At 45.0% G+C, this 15,000-nt stretch overlaps 2 protein-coding genes across 4 annotated transcripts in view; one reads left to right on the top strand and one right to left on the bottom strand.

Annotated features, from left to right (window-relative positions):
- The window catches only part of fbln2 (fibulin 2), a 124,143-nt gene that overhangs the window by 55,355 nt on the left and 53,788 nt on the right, over window positions 1-15,000 (top strand). For all 3 annotated transcript variants that reach the window (XM_063215783.1, XM_063215781.1, XM_063215782.1), the window contains exon 5: window positions 7,952-8,174. In XM_063215783.1, coding sequence (XP_063071853.1) covers window positions 7,952-8,174 — 223 coding nt within the window. The remainder of the gene's footprint in view (window positions 1-7,951; window positions 8,175-15,000) is intronic.
- On the bottom strand, window positions 13,106-14,725 carry LOC134462656 (uncharacterized). The gene is made up of 2 exons (XM_063215785.1): window positions 14,611-14,725; window positions 13,106-14,424 (listed from the first exon to the last, which is right to left on the bottom strand). The coding sequence occupies exon 2, from the start codon at window positions 14,403-14,405 to the stop codon at window positions 13,167-13,169; it is 1,239 nt and encodes a 412-aa protein (XP_063071855.1). The 5' UTR covers window positions 14,406-14,424; window positions 14,611-14,725; the 3' UTR covers window positions 13,106-13,166.

The following is a 15,000-nucleotide window of genomic DNA, read 5'->3' as shown; positions in this document are numbered from 1 at the left end:
GGGGTTTTGTGGTTAAGGCTATGTTAATCTGTTACCTGGCCACTGTTACACATTAGCTGTAACCAGAATAGCAATGAACAAGTCACAATGTATTACTAAAGACCCTGTGTTATAAATAGTGTAGTACAGGGCTTGACATTAACTTTTTCACCCACCGGCCACTGTGGCTAGTGGTTTTCCCAAGTCACTAGCCATTCAGGTATTCCACTAGCCACAGATTTTGTATTGTTTTCTTCTTCTTCCTTTATCAAGATAGTGTACGTCTAACCTCAAAAGATTAAGTGCTAAAGCAAGATGAGTGCATTGCTTTCTACATGGAAGTATATCAAGCAAATACAGTAGAAACTGAGTTACTGAGCTTTTTCTTGGACTGAAATACTGTGCAAGCAATAACTGCCAGCCAAATTGGCTAGTGACACTGAAAGTATTACTAGCCGCAGCCAAGATTTACCAGCATTTGGCCGGTTGGCAAGTGCCAGTGTCAAGCCCTGGTGTAGTAGAGTAGTGTACACTGGAGAAGAGTAGAGTATCGTTTATTATGGTGTCCAGTAGCATACATACATAAATACAGAGTACACAAGACATTGCACACATATATGAACCACATATAGCTCACTCTTATATACATTCAGCCAAAGGCATATCTCACTCTGTCTCTCTCTCACACACACACACACACACACACACACACACACACACACACACACACACACACACACACACACACACACACACACACACACACACACACACACACACACACACACACACAACAGACACACACACACACACACACACACACACACACACACACACACACACACACACACACACACACACACACACACACACACACACACACACACACACAACAACTGTGGTTGGTGATGAGAAGTACAGCAGTTCATTCACATGTGCCATAGCTACGTTAGCCTGGGAAATCCCACGCTGCCTTGCACAATCGTTCCGATGTGAAAGACAGCATGGAGCATGGAAGCTACCCTCAGGAACAGACCAGAGCATGTCCCTGTCCTGTCTCTGTCCAATCAGAGAGCGGGGCAGGGTGTCATAATGGCCAAGTGTTCCGACCTTTCCTGGTTACCACCAGACCTAATCACAGCCCCCTACGGAACAGTAGGCAGGCCACCAGACCTAATCTCACTTGTGATTAGCTCTGGTGGTAATCAGGCAATAGCTACGTGGCACACAGAAGCCAAAAACTCAAAAGTGAAAAAGTGTCCCAAGAGTGTCAGAAGTCACAGTAAAGTCTTTTCAGTCACTATTGCAACGTTCGACTGGCAGAACAAAGCACATTTTGTGACAACTAGACTGCTGTTAGCTCAACAAAGCAGTCCAATTCGACTGAGCACGGCCCACCACCGGCCCACCTGGCCTGGTTCCAGAGCTGTCACCGTCCTCTCCTCCTGTGGTTGGCAGACCTCCACTAATGCACTTGCCCTGGACAGATGCCAGGCTGATAAAATGCATCATCCAAATGAATGGCTCCAACAGAGTGGAAGTGTGTCTCTCACTCGAGATAAGGAGTGGAGTGATATCTTTATGATGGTCATCATCTTCATCATCATCAGGGGCCGACGAGGACTTTTCATTGGGATGGAATTAGAGCGTTAGCACTTAAACACACACGCACACACACACACCCACACACACCCACACACACAGATACACACACACACACACACACACACACACACACACACATATACAAATTAGGGGAAGGCATAGATTAATTTTTTTAATCTAGATTAATCTCACTGTAATTATGAAATTAATCTAGATTAATCTAGATTAATCTATATCAAAATGGCTCATTCAGAATAGGCACGCTAGCGAAATAATGATGAAAAAAAACCTAGGGAGTTTCTTAAGATGGCGCATTACACCAGAGCTCATCTCTTTTTTCCAAAATGCATCTCATCATCAAAAAAATGGTTGATATTTGGTGATGGAAAAAAAAAATCCCTGCAATATTTGAAAAGTGTTTCGAATATGTTAGGAAGCATTTACAGTCATAATATACTGACATTTCAAAATGAACAGTGCTATAAATTGTAGAGGCAAATACAGATAAATCTATCAAACATTTAGGCTATTTAAACGAAATGACCTCAACAATTCAGCATTTCTAATGGGCAGAGAGAGAGAGAGAGAGAGAGAGAGAGAGAGAGAGAGAGAGAGAGAGAGAGAGAGAGAGAGAGAGAGAGAGAGAGAGAGAATGAATCTGCCACTGACTGTTAAAAAGGGCAGCGGCTCCTTTAGAGAGGGAGGAGCTGCGCAGCAGGTACAGCAAAGTCAGAGCCAGGCTACTAGATTTCTAGAGCTAGTTTTAGACCCTAAAGCACTGGCCCACATCGATTTGGCCTAATGTTCTCTGCGTTAGAATGCCAGCGGAGTTACAACTCCAAATGAATTCAGTTTGCAAAAAAAAAGTCAAGCGCGACGACCGCGAGGTTCACTATATCAAGTGCAACAACCGCGAGGTGTATTACCGTCTGACAAATGCGCGCAAATGCGCGATCATAACACAAACATTCAGCGAGAGTAGATATTGACAGTTTCAGTTTGACAATCTTCAAAATGTATATCACACGGAATGTTTTGCAATTATGGCACAGACAAGATTTCTGGAACAGGACTTTGTTTGTGTTCCATGCAATTGCGTGAGGAAATGTAGGCTATGTCGGGCTGGTAGGCTACACAATAATGTCTGCTTCACCTCAAACTATAACGTCTCTCTAGTCTATCACTTATGAAAAAGCACTAAAACAACACCACCACGGCAGAGAGATTAATGTTTACAGCATGCAAACACTGTTCATATTTAGTAGGTCTGCTGAGCTGAGCAACAGGTGGAGAGGCGAAGCGACTGGAGGGCAGTCTGAAAGCGTGTGTCATTCAATCGAACGCTATGGTGATGCGCATCCCCAAACCCCAAATCCATATTTTGAGAATAGATTAACGTGCGATATTTTCTTTGTCGCACGATAAGAGTCTCACATTATCGCAGCACGTTAACGCCGATAACGGCCCACCACTAATATATATATATATATATAGAGAGAGAGAGAGAGAGAGAGAGAGAGAGAGAGAGAGAGAGAGAGAGAGAGAGAGAGAGAGAGAGAGAGAGAGAGAGAGAGAGAAAGCGTTGTCAACACATACATACACAAATACACACATAGATAATCACTGAAACAACAATTCAAAATCACTTTTGACTCTAGCAAGATTCTGTGCAAGATGTTTTGGTTTGGGAAGTCTGAGTATACATTATTAGCTCCGTTGTGTACATTACATCCACACAAAGCTTTTACAATAAGTGTTTGTAAACATATATATATATATACACAGTACGTACAGTATTAAAACTGTAGGCCATTTCCTGCAGAGTGAATGTTTTTTATGTTTGCGTCTGGGAATGCAACTATTCTCTGTTGACCCCTGTTGCTGAAGACCTCAGAAGTCATTATTTCAGAGCCACAACAGTATCAAGTAGGGTCTCATAAGGTCTTTCACCTCAACTGCGCACCGCAGATGTTTCAGACCAGACCTTGGTGGCCTTGGTGATTCAATGTACTCACATTCACATTCTCCTCCCACCCATCAGCCAGTGTCATAGCCACAGACTTTTGTCTCCAAGGATTTTTGCTTTGCTTTTCAAAACTGGGCTAAGCCCTTACATATTTTGGATAGCTCAAAGACAGAACGTATTGTGTCTACACCAAAACAAACATTTCTTCCCCGAGATTTTATTTCCTGATCATTTCTGTGAAGGCAAACATCTCAGTTGGAATGGCTATGGCTTTTTATTTTGTTTCGAATTAAGTTTAAGTTAGATAGAGTTTTACTGGACTGGTCTTGTGGGGTTATTTTTTATGAGTGTGTCTTGTTCCAGTTTTCGTGCAACTGAAAAATTGGCCCTCTGAAAAATAGTGAAGTGTATGGTTTGATTTAGCAGGAAGAAGAATGCAAACTCTGTCGAGGCCAAGAGCAACGCAGTGTCTTGGCCGAAGTGCTCAACATGTGTTCCCCGGGAATATTGTTTTTTTTCTGCGTCTCTCTGTCTCTCTGTCTCTCTCTCTCTCTCTCTCTCTCTCTCTCTCTCTCTCTCTCTCTCTCTCTCTCTCTCTCTCTCTCCCCCCCCCTCTCTCTCTGTGACCACAACAAATCAGGCACTGTTATCAGCACTGTGCCGTGTTGCACTCAGGGCTAGATTATATGTCGCACCACTATAGACCAGCCTGTGACAACAACAGCAAAAAAATCCTGTTCCACAGCATTATCTTCTGTTCATCCACTGTTGCCAGTCTTAGGCTATTGGATTTGGGGTTTGTGGCGGGGTTACAATCAGTTAAGCTCTTTTGTGGATTTCAGTAATGTTTGTAATGGGCTATTTGGTCTCTCTATTACTGGTTCGTACATGACAGACCATTGGCTCTCATTTGAATCCCGTAATGGGACAGTGCAAATGTTTATTATTTCACTTTGTTTGAGTGCTTTGCAAATTATTTTATTTGTCAGTGTGTTTATTGACTAGAGAAGAATGCATCGAGGTCTGCATATCTTTACTGAGTGCCAAATTATTAAAGTAATGTGTTTAATTGTAATTCAGGTCAACACTGACCTACTGTTAATCAAAACTCCCAAATCCACAGATCTAACTGTTCATGTAGTGTACGTAGTGTTTCTCAATGGGGGTTCTACAGCCCAGCCCACCACCCCCCACCAGGGGGGCGTTAGAGAGCCCTTGAGGGACGTTGAGAGGGGGGTCACTAAGTCACAAATGGGGGGAGTTGGGAAATCCCATTCAAAGGGAATGGAAGATCTCACATCATTGTAGAAAGCCAAATAATAATCATACAGCATAAACAATAATAGCAGACATGAAATTATTATTATCATTAGACTGTGCTATTTTGAGCATCTTTAACATCATGCTGTTGGGGGATGGGAGTTGGCATATTTCTGATAAGGTCAGGAGGGCATGGACATGCTTATGATGAGGTCAGGGGGGCATGGGCATGCTTATGATGAGGTCAGGGGGGCATTTGGCATGCTTATGATGAGGTCAGGGGGGCATGGGCATGCTTATGATGAGGTCAAGGGGGCATGGCCATACTTATGATGAACTCAGGGGGCATGGACATGCTTATGATGAGGTCAGGGGGGCATGGGCATGCTTATGATGAGGTCAGGGGGGCATTTGGCATGCTTATGATGAGGTCAGGGGGGCATGGACATGCTTATGATGAGGTCAGGAGAGTATTTCTTGAAAAAAAAAAGTTGAGAATCCCTGACATAGTGCAGCGTCACTGCTCTGCACGACTTTGTTGTAGACGTGGACTGACTGCAGAGCTTAGTTGGGCATTCGCTTGATGCGGTGGCGTGTTCGTTCGATTGTGAGCCGCAGGTGTTTGTTTTGATAAAGTGAAACACCCCTTCATGTGTTTAGTGGGACAGCTGTTGGTGAACTGCGTGGCATCTGGTGTTCTGACTGCGTGATCAACTGTGCGTCCCTGCATCTCCAGTCTGGAGCTTGTCGCTGTGATGATGCAGCACCAAAACCAGTTGCATCATGCTGATTTGACAACGGTTAAACAAATAGCCACTAAACAGCTGCGTGAAGAGACCTGTTAGATGCGGTGCTGTGTGCGCAACATGCCAATGCCAAGGCACCCGGCTATACAGTATATGGGCAAACATGATCATAGGCTGTTCTACCAGAGATTCTTTAAGTATAGAGATATGCCAACATAATAGGTTGCTATGGGCACCTAACATGACCAGGTTCCGATCTGCCTAAAGGGGCGTGTCATAATGCTCCTAGCATTGAATAGAACAGTCCTCAGGTCTGCCTAGGTCTGCCTAGGTCTGCCTAAAGGGGGATTTCCCCCCCAATAATAGAACCCGGAAACAATGGGCCAATGGAACCTCTCTCTCTCTACTCTCTCTGGTTCTACTGTAAGGGGGAGCAGAGTGGGCCACGGCCCCTGTAAAATTGCTCCTGGCCTCTGTTGCGGCCCCTGTACTAAGGAATACAGTCAATGGTCGTTATTGTTTTTAACTGAAATATCTAAATATAAAATACCTGTTTTTCCATTAATTGTGCACCATCTGAAAACACATTGGGCCAACCACGACCTCCCCTGACAATTTTGGTCTAGAGCCACCACTGAACATGATTATGGGCATACCCCAAACCTTCCACATCTTACTCTCTCCCTCTCGTTTGCTGTCCCACGTCCACTGTCTCTTTCATAATAAAGGTCGATGTGAGATTTTGTATGGATGCGGTGTGCAGTTCTGTGTTGTATGGATGCGGTGTGCAGTTCTGTGTTGGGCAGCTGCAGCCGTACACCTATAGTGGCCTTTGGCGGTGAGGGCAGTGGCACAGAGAAAAAAGAAGGCTCGTCGATGACAAAAAAGTCGAGTGAAGCCTTTTACACGCCTGCTCACCTCACAATGGCTGCGATTTTTAGTGGGAGAGCAGACCACACAATGCACACAGCCACGGATGTCCCTTTCATCCCAGACAACGGGCCCATCTGATGCCTAGCGGTGTCCCCATTCCAGAGGCAAAGCCGTACTGTTGTCGTGCTTCTCCTCCTCCTTTCTCCCCCTCTCTTCGGGCTACCGGGCTTGGTAATCTTGCTACAAACTCGCTCCATCAGCTTTATGGATTTATGCCCATAAGCGATGCCCCAAAGCCCAAACAAAATCCTTTCTCCAGGCCTGTCAACACCGTAATGATTGCAAGGGGAAATGTCTGCAGTGTATTTCTGTGTGTGTGTGTGTGTGTGTGTGTGTGTGTGTGTGTGTGTGTGTGTGTGTGTGTGTGTGTGTGTGTGTGTGTGTGTGTGTGTGTGTGTGTGTGTGTGTGTGTGCGTGTTGTGTGTGTGTGTGTGTGCATGTGCGTGTGTGTGTGCGCGCGCCTGTGTGCATGCGTTTGAGTTTGCCTGAGTATGCTTGCATGCATGTGTGTGTGTGTGTGTGTGTGCCTGTTTGTACGTGTGTCTGTGTGCATGCGCGTGCGTGTGTGCATGTCTGCCCGCGTGCGTGGTTAGGATGCTTTAGCCTAATATGCTGAGCCCTGCCCAGTGAATGTTGTGTCTTATTTATTCTCTCCTAAAGGTCTTTAGGGTGTAAAATGTGTCTGTGGTGGCCTTTCAGTGTGCTATGCATCATAACGTCATGTAGATGGCCTTGTTTGGTTGTGCGGATAGTGATAGAGATGCTATGTTAATTTAAAGCTCCGTTGATGTGACAGGCACGCACTCACGTCACGCGCAAACAAACACACACTCACACACACACACACACACACACACACACACACACACACACACACACACACACACACACACACACACACACACACACACACACACACACACACACACACACACACACACACACACACACACACACACACACACATTCCTCTTGTGTGCATGTGTTAGGCTGTGTGTGTGTGTGTGTTAGACTGTGTGTGTGTGTGTGTGTGTGTGTGTGCGCGCGCTTGTGTGCATTTGTGTGTATGTGTGTGCATCTGAGCAAGTCAATGATTGAGTGTAGAATGTGAATGTGTCAAGGTTCACCCCTCCAAGGTAATGAAGAATTTGTTTTCCTGCTATTTGATTAATTGTAGTGTGTGTGTGTGTGTGTGTGTGTGTGTGTGTGTGTGTGTGTGTGTGTGTGTGTGTGTGTGTGTGTGTGTGTGTGTGTGTGTGTGTGTGTGTGAGTGTTTGTGTGTGTGTGTGTGTGTGTTTGCGTGCGTGCGTGCGTGCGTGAGTGTGTGCGTGAGTGCGTGTGTGCGTGTGTGTGCGCGTCCGTGCGTGCATGCATCCGTGTGTGTGTTTGTGAGTGCATACATATGTGTTTGTGTGTGCATGAGCATGTGTCTTATTGCATGGTGTTGCTTGTGTCCCTACAGGAGTGTTGCAGCTGTTGCGCCCTGGGCCTGAGGCTGAGGAAGGCGGGTCATGGTTGCCATGCCCACCAGTACCTGGACTACCCCTGCGGCCACATCCTGCTCACCTGCTGCGAGGAAGAGGGCGGGGTGCGGGGGTACGAAGAGCTCCCAGCAAGGTACGGGCCAGGTGGACCCTTACTCAAGAGGAAAGAGATGCCCTTGCCAACGCCGATGCCAAAGAGAGGTAGGCACAGTGTCTCACGCTTTACGGTGAAGTGAAGTGAAGTGAAAGCCCAACTGGGAAACTCCAACTCCCATTGTCATTGTGACACAGCACTCCACAGCACACAAGTGCACACTGCACACAACGAAACTGCATTCATGCCTCACCCGTGCAAGGGGGCAGCCCCAAAAGGCGCCCGAAAGGCCCTGTTGTAAACTTTGAAGTTACTAGAATGGCAATGACGTGAAAGACTCTGTGTAATGTCATAGTTGTCCCAAGTCATCAGGGAGTGGATCAAAGGCACATCAGAGTGGAGCAGAAACAGTATGCTGTGATTATTTCACATATTGCAGTCTTTTTCAACCAATAGTAAGGTATTTCACTGGCAAAACGGTGTACATTATGACTACATGGTGTTGAAAACCTTTGCAATGCAGCCAGTTAAAGCTGAGGTCACTCTGCTACGGCAGCCATGGCCTAATGAGTTAAGGGAGATGGGCTGTAGATCAAAAGGTTTGACACCCTTCCACTCCCTACCACTCTCCATGGCTCAAGTACTCTAGTCTAGAGCAGTGTTTCTCAACAGGGATGCCGGGAAAAGTGGCTGATAAATAAATTATGTAATATAATACATATTTGTCTAAATTGACAAGTTAATGCTAGTCAGTGGAATCTTTCATCTGCCATTTACGCACAATAAAGTAAATTTAGGTCACCCCAGTAAGCTGCAATTTCGAACGTAGGTCGCGTTTTCTAAGCTTGTGTGGTATCGGATGCGATGCCATGTTACCGCTTGTTGGTTTGGGGTGCCTTGAAATTTTTCATGAATTGAAAGGGTGCCTCGCCTAAAAAAAAGGTTGAGAAACACTGGTCTAGAGCAAGGCACCTGACCTAAAAAGAAGCTCCAGGGACTGTAAAGAAAGCCCTGTTGGATATAAGTGTCAGCTAAGTGTAATGTAATGAAATGTACAGTAATCTAATGCTACAGTAGTTATAGTAGTACAGAGGAGTAAGACACTGACAACTGAGTAAAGAAGGTCTTTCCCTCCTTACGAAAGTCTGCATAACCGCCGAGCAGGCAGAGTCACAGACAGATAGGAGCTTACTGCTATACAGCAAGTCTAAAATCAAAAGGCCTGTTTAGGCCACTTGCACTGAAAGCCCAATATAACAAACAATGTATTTAGACTTTATGTCTTTAGACTATATGTCAATGTATTTATATTAATATTTATATTTATATTTATATTTCTTCTGCCTGTTCTTCTAAGTAGGATCAGCAGGTTCATTGAAGTAGTTGTAATACATCTGTCGCAAGGTTTTTACTTTCTGAACCTGGGATTTTGGCCCTTGTACATATCTTGCACATTGCATACTGTTTCTGCATATTTATGTTGATCCATGTACGTAAATGAAAGCTTTATTGGTGTATATATTTGTGCGTTGATCCATGATAATGGAAGCTCTATTAGTGCATCATAGGTATACACCTGCCCATCATACCGTATAATGCAAGCTGTGACTTATTATTGTTGCCATGCCCATGTGTTACGAGAGATAGGAAGAGCCAGAAACGGTAGACTACAACACCAAAGTCCACTCAATGTCCACTGAATTTAGTTCTTATGTAATGGAAGACTTGAGCGTCAAAATGGTAGTTCTGGTCAAATTGCACTGAAAACCCAATTTTCTGGTTGTTTAACATGACAGAATGGATGAGATTAAATGTATGATGATGAATTTGAGAAGGAGCAGCAAAAACATAAAAATGGGGAAAGCCAAAGACATGTTTTTACAAAGATGGAGTTTTACAGCTGCTCACTCAGCGGTTCTTATTTAAGGAGGATTTAAAGAGTGCACTTCTCAGATTAAGACAAGTCTTTGGACTAGTTAAAAATGTTCACTACTTCTTCAAGGTTTAATACTGTTGTGGACTGTAAGCTACATGGTTTCTTTTTCCATTGCGCCATATAGTGACAAGGTGATCATTTTTTGATTTTGCCTTTGTTGTTAATGGCACATGGAAGGTCAGACTTTGTTGTACGTCTGCTGCTGAGGTAAACTGGGCAACGTGCCATCACACAGACATGGTCCATCACAGATATCCCATCTCTTTGTTCCTCTACCTCGCTCAAACAAACACGATGAGACACATCAAAGCATTTTGGATTCCTCCTCTCATTATGCTGTGTTTGAAACAATTGATACTGAGTTATTTGGAGGGAAAATAAAACTAGGACTGAAACCCTCACTTTGAAAGCTCTTCTCATCTCCTCAGAGCCTCTGAGACCACTCTGGTATGTGGAATCACCAGACAGAACAGAGATATTTGAGTGAACATATTCGTCCTGGCTAATAGGAATGAAAGTTTGCCAAATTGTTCAGTAAAGGACGATGTTGAGTGCATGACCGTAACTACCATAGAGGACACAGAGGTCTTGTCCTCTGTATTTTTTCAGTAATGTAAAATCTATCTATGATGAAAATGGATATATGATCAACAATGATACATTCAGTCTGTTTACGACACCCCCATTTATCCTCAAGGCAGTGATTAATGAAAACAAACTTAAGAGGTTGACTGAAGTATTTGAAGCATTCTAAATGTACAGTATGCAGTACAGCACACAGTATTTGACCTCGGTATTTGAAAATGTCTGGTTACAGCCCTGGTTGAGTGAGATCTTTGCTCCTTCCATCCCTTTGCCAGATGACGAAAGTACTGTCGACTGATGAAGTCATGGGGACCTCTGCGGCCTGTTCTGTGGTGCCGTCAATCTTTGGCGAATAAATAAAGCTTTGAAAACATGAGATAATAATAAAGATAATGATCTTCGTATGCTGATTACACCTTTGAATCGTGTCCATACTTTTGGAGCACCACTGGGGTCGCCCGCTAAATTAGAATAGAGTGTACACAGAAAGGCTGAGCTCACACTCATCGCGTGGGATGGATGCGTTCATTCAAGTTCATGGACCAGACTTGTTATGTTGTGTGGCAGTAAATCTGATTTCTGTCAGCGTTTCTTTCTTTCTTTCTCTCTCTCTTTCTTTCTTTCTTTCTTTCTTTCTTTCTTTCTTTCTTTCTTTCTTTCTTTCTTTCTTTCTTTCTTTCTTTCTTTCTTTCTTTGTTTCTCTCTCTCTCTCTCCCTCTATCACTGTCTATCTAATATTCTATCTGCATTTTCTTTCGAATGGAACATTGTCTGATTGCTGGACAACTAACTGTCTTTGGCTGCTTTCATCTGCACAACGCAGCTCCTCGAATGACTCAGGCAGCCGACGACGTGACAATTTTACCTTTCATTTCATCCATGCAACCGCAAACACTTTCGCATAATGACAGGATGAGTACTATTGGAAATACCACAATGTGACACCATGATGATGCATGATTTCTACACAGTTTTTTGTGCCAGCTCATTTGGGCATGAAACCGCAACGTGATCGCAAATCGAAAATGTCATGTCTGTTTCTTTTCAGACTGAGAAAATGATGGGATAGCTCATATATGATGATAAACAATGAGGTCGCTGCTGACATTAAAGTGACAGGGAATTGTGTGTGTGCGTGCGTGCGTGCGTATGTGTGTATGTGGGCTTGTTTGGAGTGTGAGTATGTGAGTGTGTGCGTGCATGTGCGCGTACCTGCGTGCGCGTGTGTGTGTGTGTGCGTGTGTGTTAACATGTGTGTTCCAGTGGTCCGTGAAGCGGTTGGTGAGTCTCCTCTTCTGTGTCCAGTCTGCTGTGCTCTCCTGTCACTGCTCCTGCTCCTGCGTGTACGTGTACGTGTACGTGTACGTGTACATTTGTGTGTGCGTGTGCGTGTGTGTGTGTGTGTGTGTGTGTGTGTGTGTGTGTGTGTGTGTGTGTGTGTGTGTGTGTGTGTGTGTGTGTGTGCGCGCGCGCGCGAGTACCTGAGTGCATGCGTATGTGTGTGTAGGCCATACCTAAAATGAACTGCCCCATCTGGGTCTGCCTGTGTGTGTACTTGTGCTGTACATTGAGAGTTCAACCAAATGCAAAGGAATTTGATTCTGCTCAAAGATTCATTGTGATGTCTTATTTTATAACACTTTCACATTTTTCACAACACAAGAAGTCACTTCAGTTATGATTAACATTTATACCCGCTGCTCCCTCCACATATATCTCCCTGTCCCCTTGAGCAGATCAAACAAAGCCCCAAAAAAACAGTTTTCAAACATAGCTGTTGGACTGCTGTCCTGCTGTTTGGTCGTGTTTTAGCCCGGAGTTGTGGTGACGACCTTTAGTTTCTGTCTCGTTTCTGATTCTATTTTTTTATTTTTGCTTTTGTTGTTATTGTTTTTGAATAGCATTGTGTCACTGTGTGATGGTGTGTCAAAGACCTAGGCCCAGAGCTGTAGAACTCACCTCCTTGGCTTTTTCATAGATCCACAGAGCTGTGTTGCCCCCTTTCCACCCCTTTTCTTTTTGATAGGTCCAAAACTGTGGTACCCCCCCTTCTCCGCCCCGTGTGCCTTTTGATGGCTCGACGAGCAGGCGCACGCCCAGGGCTGATTGGTCTGGTGTCACGTTACTTGCTGGGAATAATGCAGAGCGATGTGCACAAGCTGCGATGAATCAGGGCCAGATGGTTTCACGGGCTGTTGTCTCCTCGCACCTGCCAGCAAAACTTTCTCCCTGTTTCTCCCTGCCTGTTTTTTATTTAATTATTTATTATTCTTTTTTTTTTTTACTTTTCAATTGAAAAAAAAATAACAAACTTTGTTTTTCTCATTTTTTTCTTCTCAGAACACTAGCACTCCTTACACAGAGAATGCTGTAGAGACAGTTAAAAGTGCAACCCTTAAGCTTATTTTCTCAATATGCAACGAATAACGGAATTTCACCTATAATGTTTATAAAAGTGGTAATGGCTACATTTCAAATCACCACAGGAAGGCTGAGAATTCCATGAGGATTTTTTTTTATTGCACATGGGAAGGGAAGGAGTCTTCATTGTTGAGCTCCATTTTTGGATCTTTGACTCTCACTCTCCCACTCCAGCTCGGCACACTGGGCAGGTGCGGCTCCTCTGCAGCCAATGCTGGACACACATGTTGTGGAAAAAGTGCCGGCATGGCAGAATTGACAATTCCTGGTCCACTTCATAGTCGTCCAAGCAAATGGGGCACCGCGTGTCTTCTGGCGTGATTTCGGGGTCGAAGAGCATGAGGGGAAGGCCGCCGTTGTAATATGTCACGATGTCGTAGATCATATATGTGAGCTTCATGTTTGTCTCACCCAGGAAGTTCTCCAGCAGCCCTGTGATGTTGATGTCATTGTTGCTGTACACTAGCATGGTGGCCAGCAGGGTGGAGAACCTGCCCAGGGTGTCTGCGATGCTTCGTGGTAGATCATTATCCAACACATGGTTGTGCTGATCAGGTGCGACTCCGAACGCCTGAGGTGGAGCATGAGGTGAAGGTGGAGCACCGTGCTGTGGTCCTGCTCCTGGCACCTCCATGGGCTCAAACACCTGACGAGATGCCACTGGCTGGCCGCCGTTGTAATATGTCATGATGTGGTAGAGCATCTGGTTGAGCTGCCAGTTTGTCTCACCCAGGAAGTTCTCCAGCAGCACTCTGATGTTGATGTCATTGTTGCCAAACACCAGCATGGTGGCCAGCAGGGGGGAGAGCGTGGCCAGGGTGTCTGCGATACTCCGCGGGAGAGAAGCAACATCATTATCCAACACGTGGTCGTACTGATCAGGTGTGGCTCCGGACGCCTGAGGTGGAGGTGGAGCACCTGCTCCAGGCACGTCCATGGGCTCAAACACCTGACGAAATGCCACTGGCTGTGGGGATCTTGGCCGGTCCACAGCCCTGGGCAGGGGACTAGCAGCTCCAGGCCTGGAGCTCGTGGATGATGCGGCTCCCACAAGGGAAACATGTTCCCTGAAGGTCCCCAACTGTGGGGATCTTGGGGTGCCTACAGCCCTGGGCAGGGTGTTGGCAGCTCCAGGCCTGGAGCTGGTGGAGGATGAGGCTCCTGCAACTTCGGTGGAGGGTCCCAGCTGTGGGGAGCTCAGGGGAGTTGCAGCCCTGGGCAGGGGATTGGCCGTTCCAGACCTGGATCTCTTGGATGATGTCGCTGCCTGGTCATGACTGAGGGCAGCAGGTTCCCCAGAGGGTCCTGGCTGTGGGCTACTCTGCCCAGAGGGGTTTGCTGGCTCAGAGGGTCTATAGCCGCTCTTCCACTTCCTCTTCCTCCCAATGTAGCCCATTGGGCAAGGAAGTAGAATGCTAGAAATTTCAGAGAATGATTTAGATTAGAATATTGACGTAAAACTTATTTTTGAATTGCACAATTGGATATCAAGGCTAGGATAGAATAGCAGCAGTTTGTTTCTTTTAACTGATAAAAAAGATCAAATACATTTTACTTGAATAATATTATATTGTTTTTATATTAGAAAATAAAAAACTCACCTCTGCTGGTAGAAGCTTTGAGTTCAAAGTATATAATTCAAGAAAAAATGTTTGATTTTCAACATAAGATTTTGCACAAAACTGTATATCATACTGCAAAAGAGAATAAAGTTAGAGAAGTGTGCATCTGTGTCTTTAGAATCTTGTCCTCTCATTCCTTCATGACATCACTGAGCATTGTGTGTTCCATTTAACATGTGTCAAGTGTAGGCCTAAATTATGCCAATAGAACTAAAAGGCCTTGTGATGTCAGCCTTCTTGTGACAGTGCTGCACAGCAGCCATTGATGTCCATTAAAATGGCCAATCACATTGTACATTTCCAAAGGGTAAACATATCCAGAATGAGATATTTCTCGAACTCCACTTGTGCAGTATAGTGTGTGTGTGT

Source organism: Engraulis encrasicolus, chromosome 14, assembly GCF_034702125.1.
Source record: "Engraulis encrasicolus isolate BLACKSEA-1 chromosome 14, IST_EnEncr_1.0, whole genome shotgun sequence".
NCBI classification, from domain to species: Eukaryota; Metazoa; Chordata; class Actinopteri; order Clupeiformes; family Engraulidae; genus Engraulis; species Engraulis encrasicolus.
This window is presented reverse-complemented; position numbering and strand designations above follow the sequence as displayed.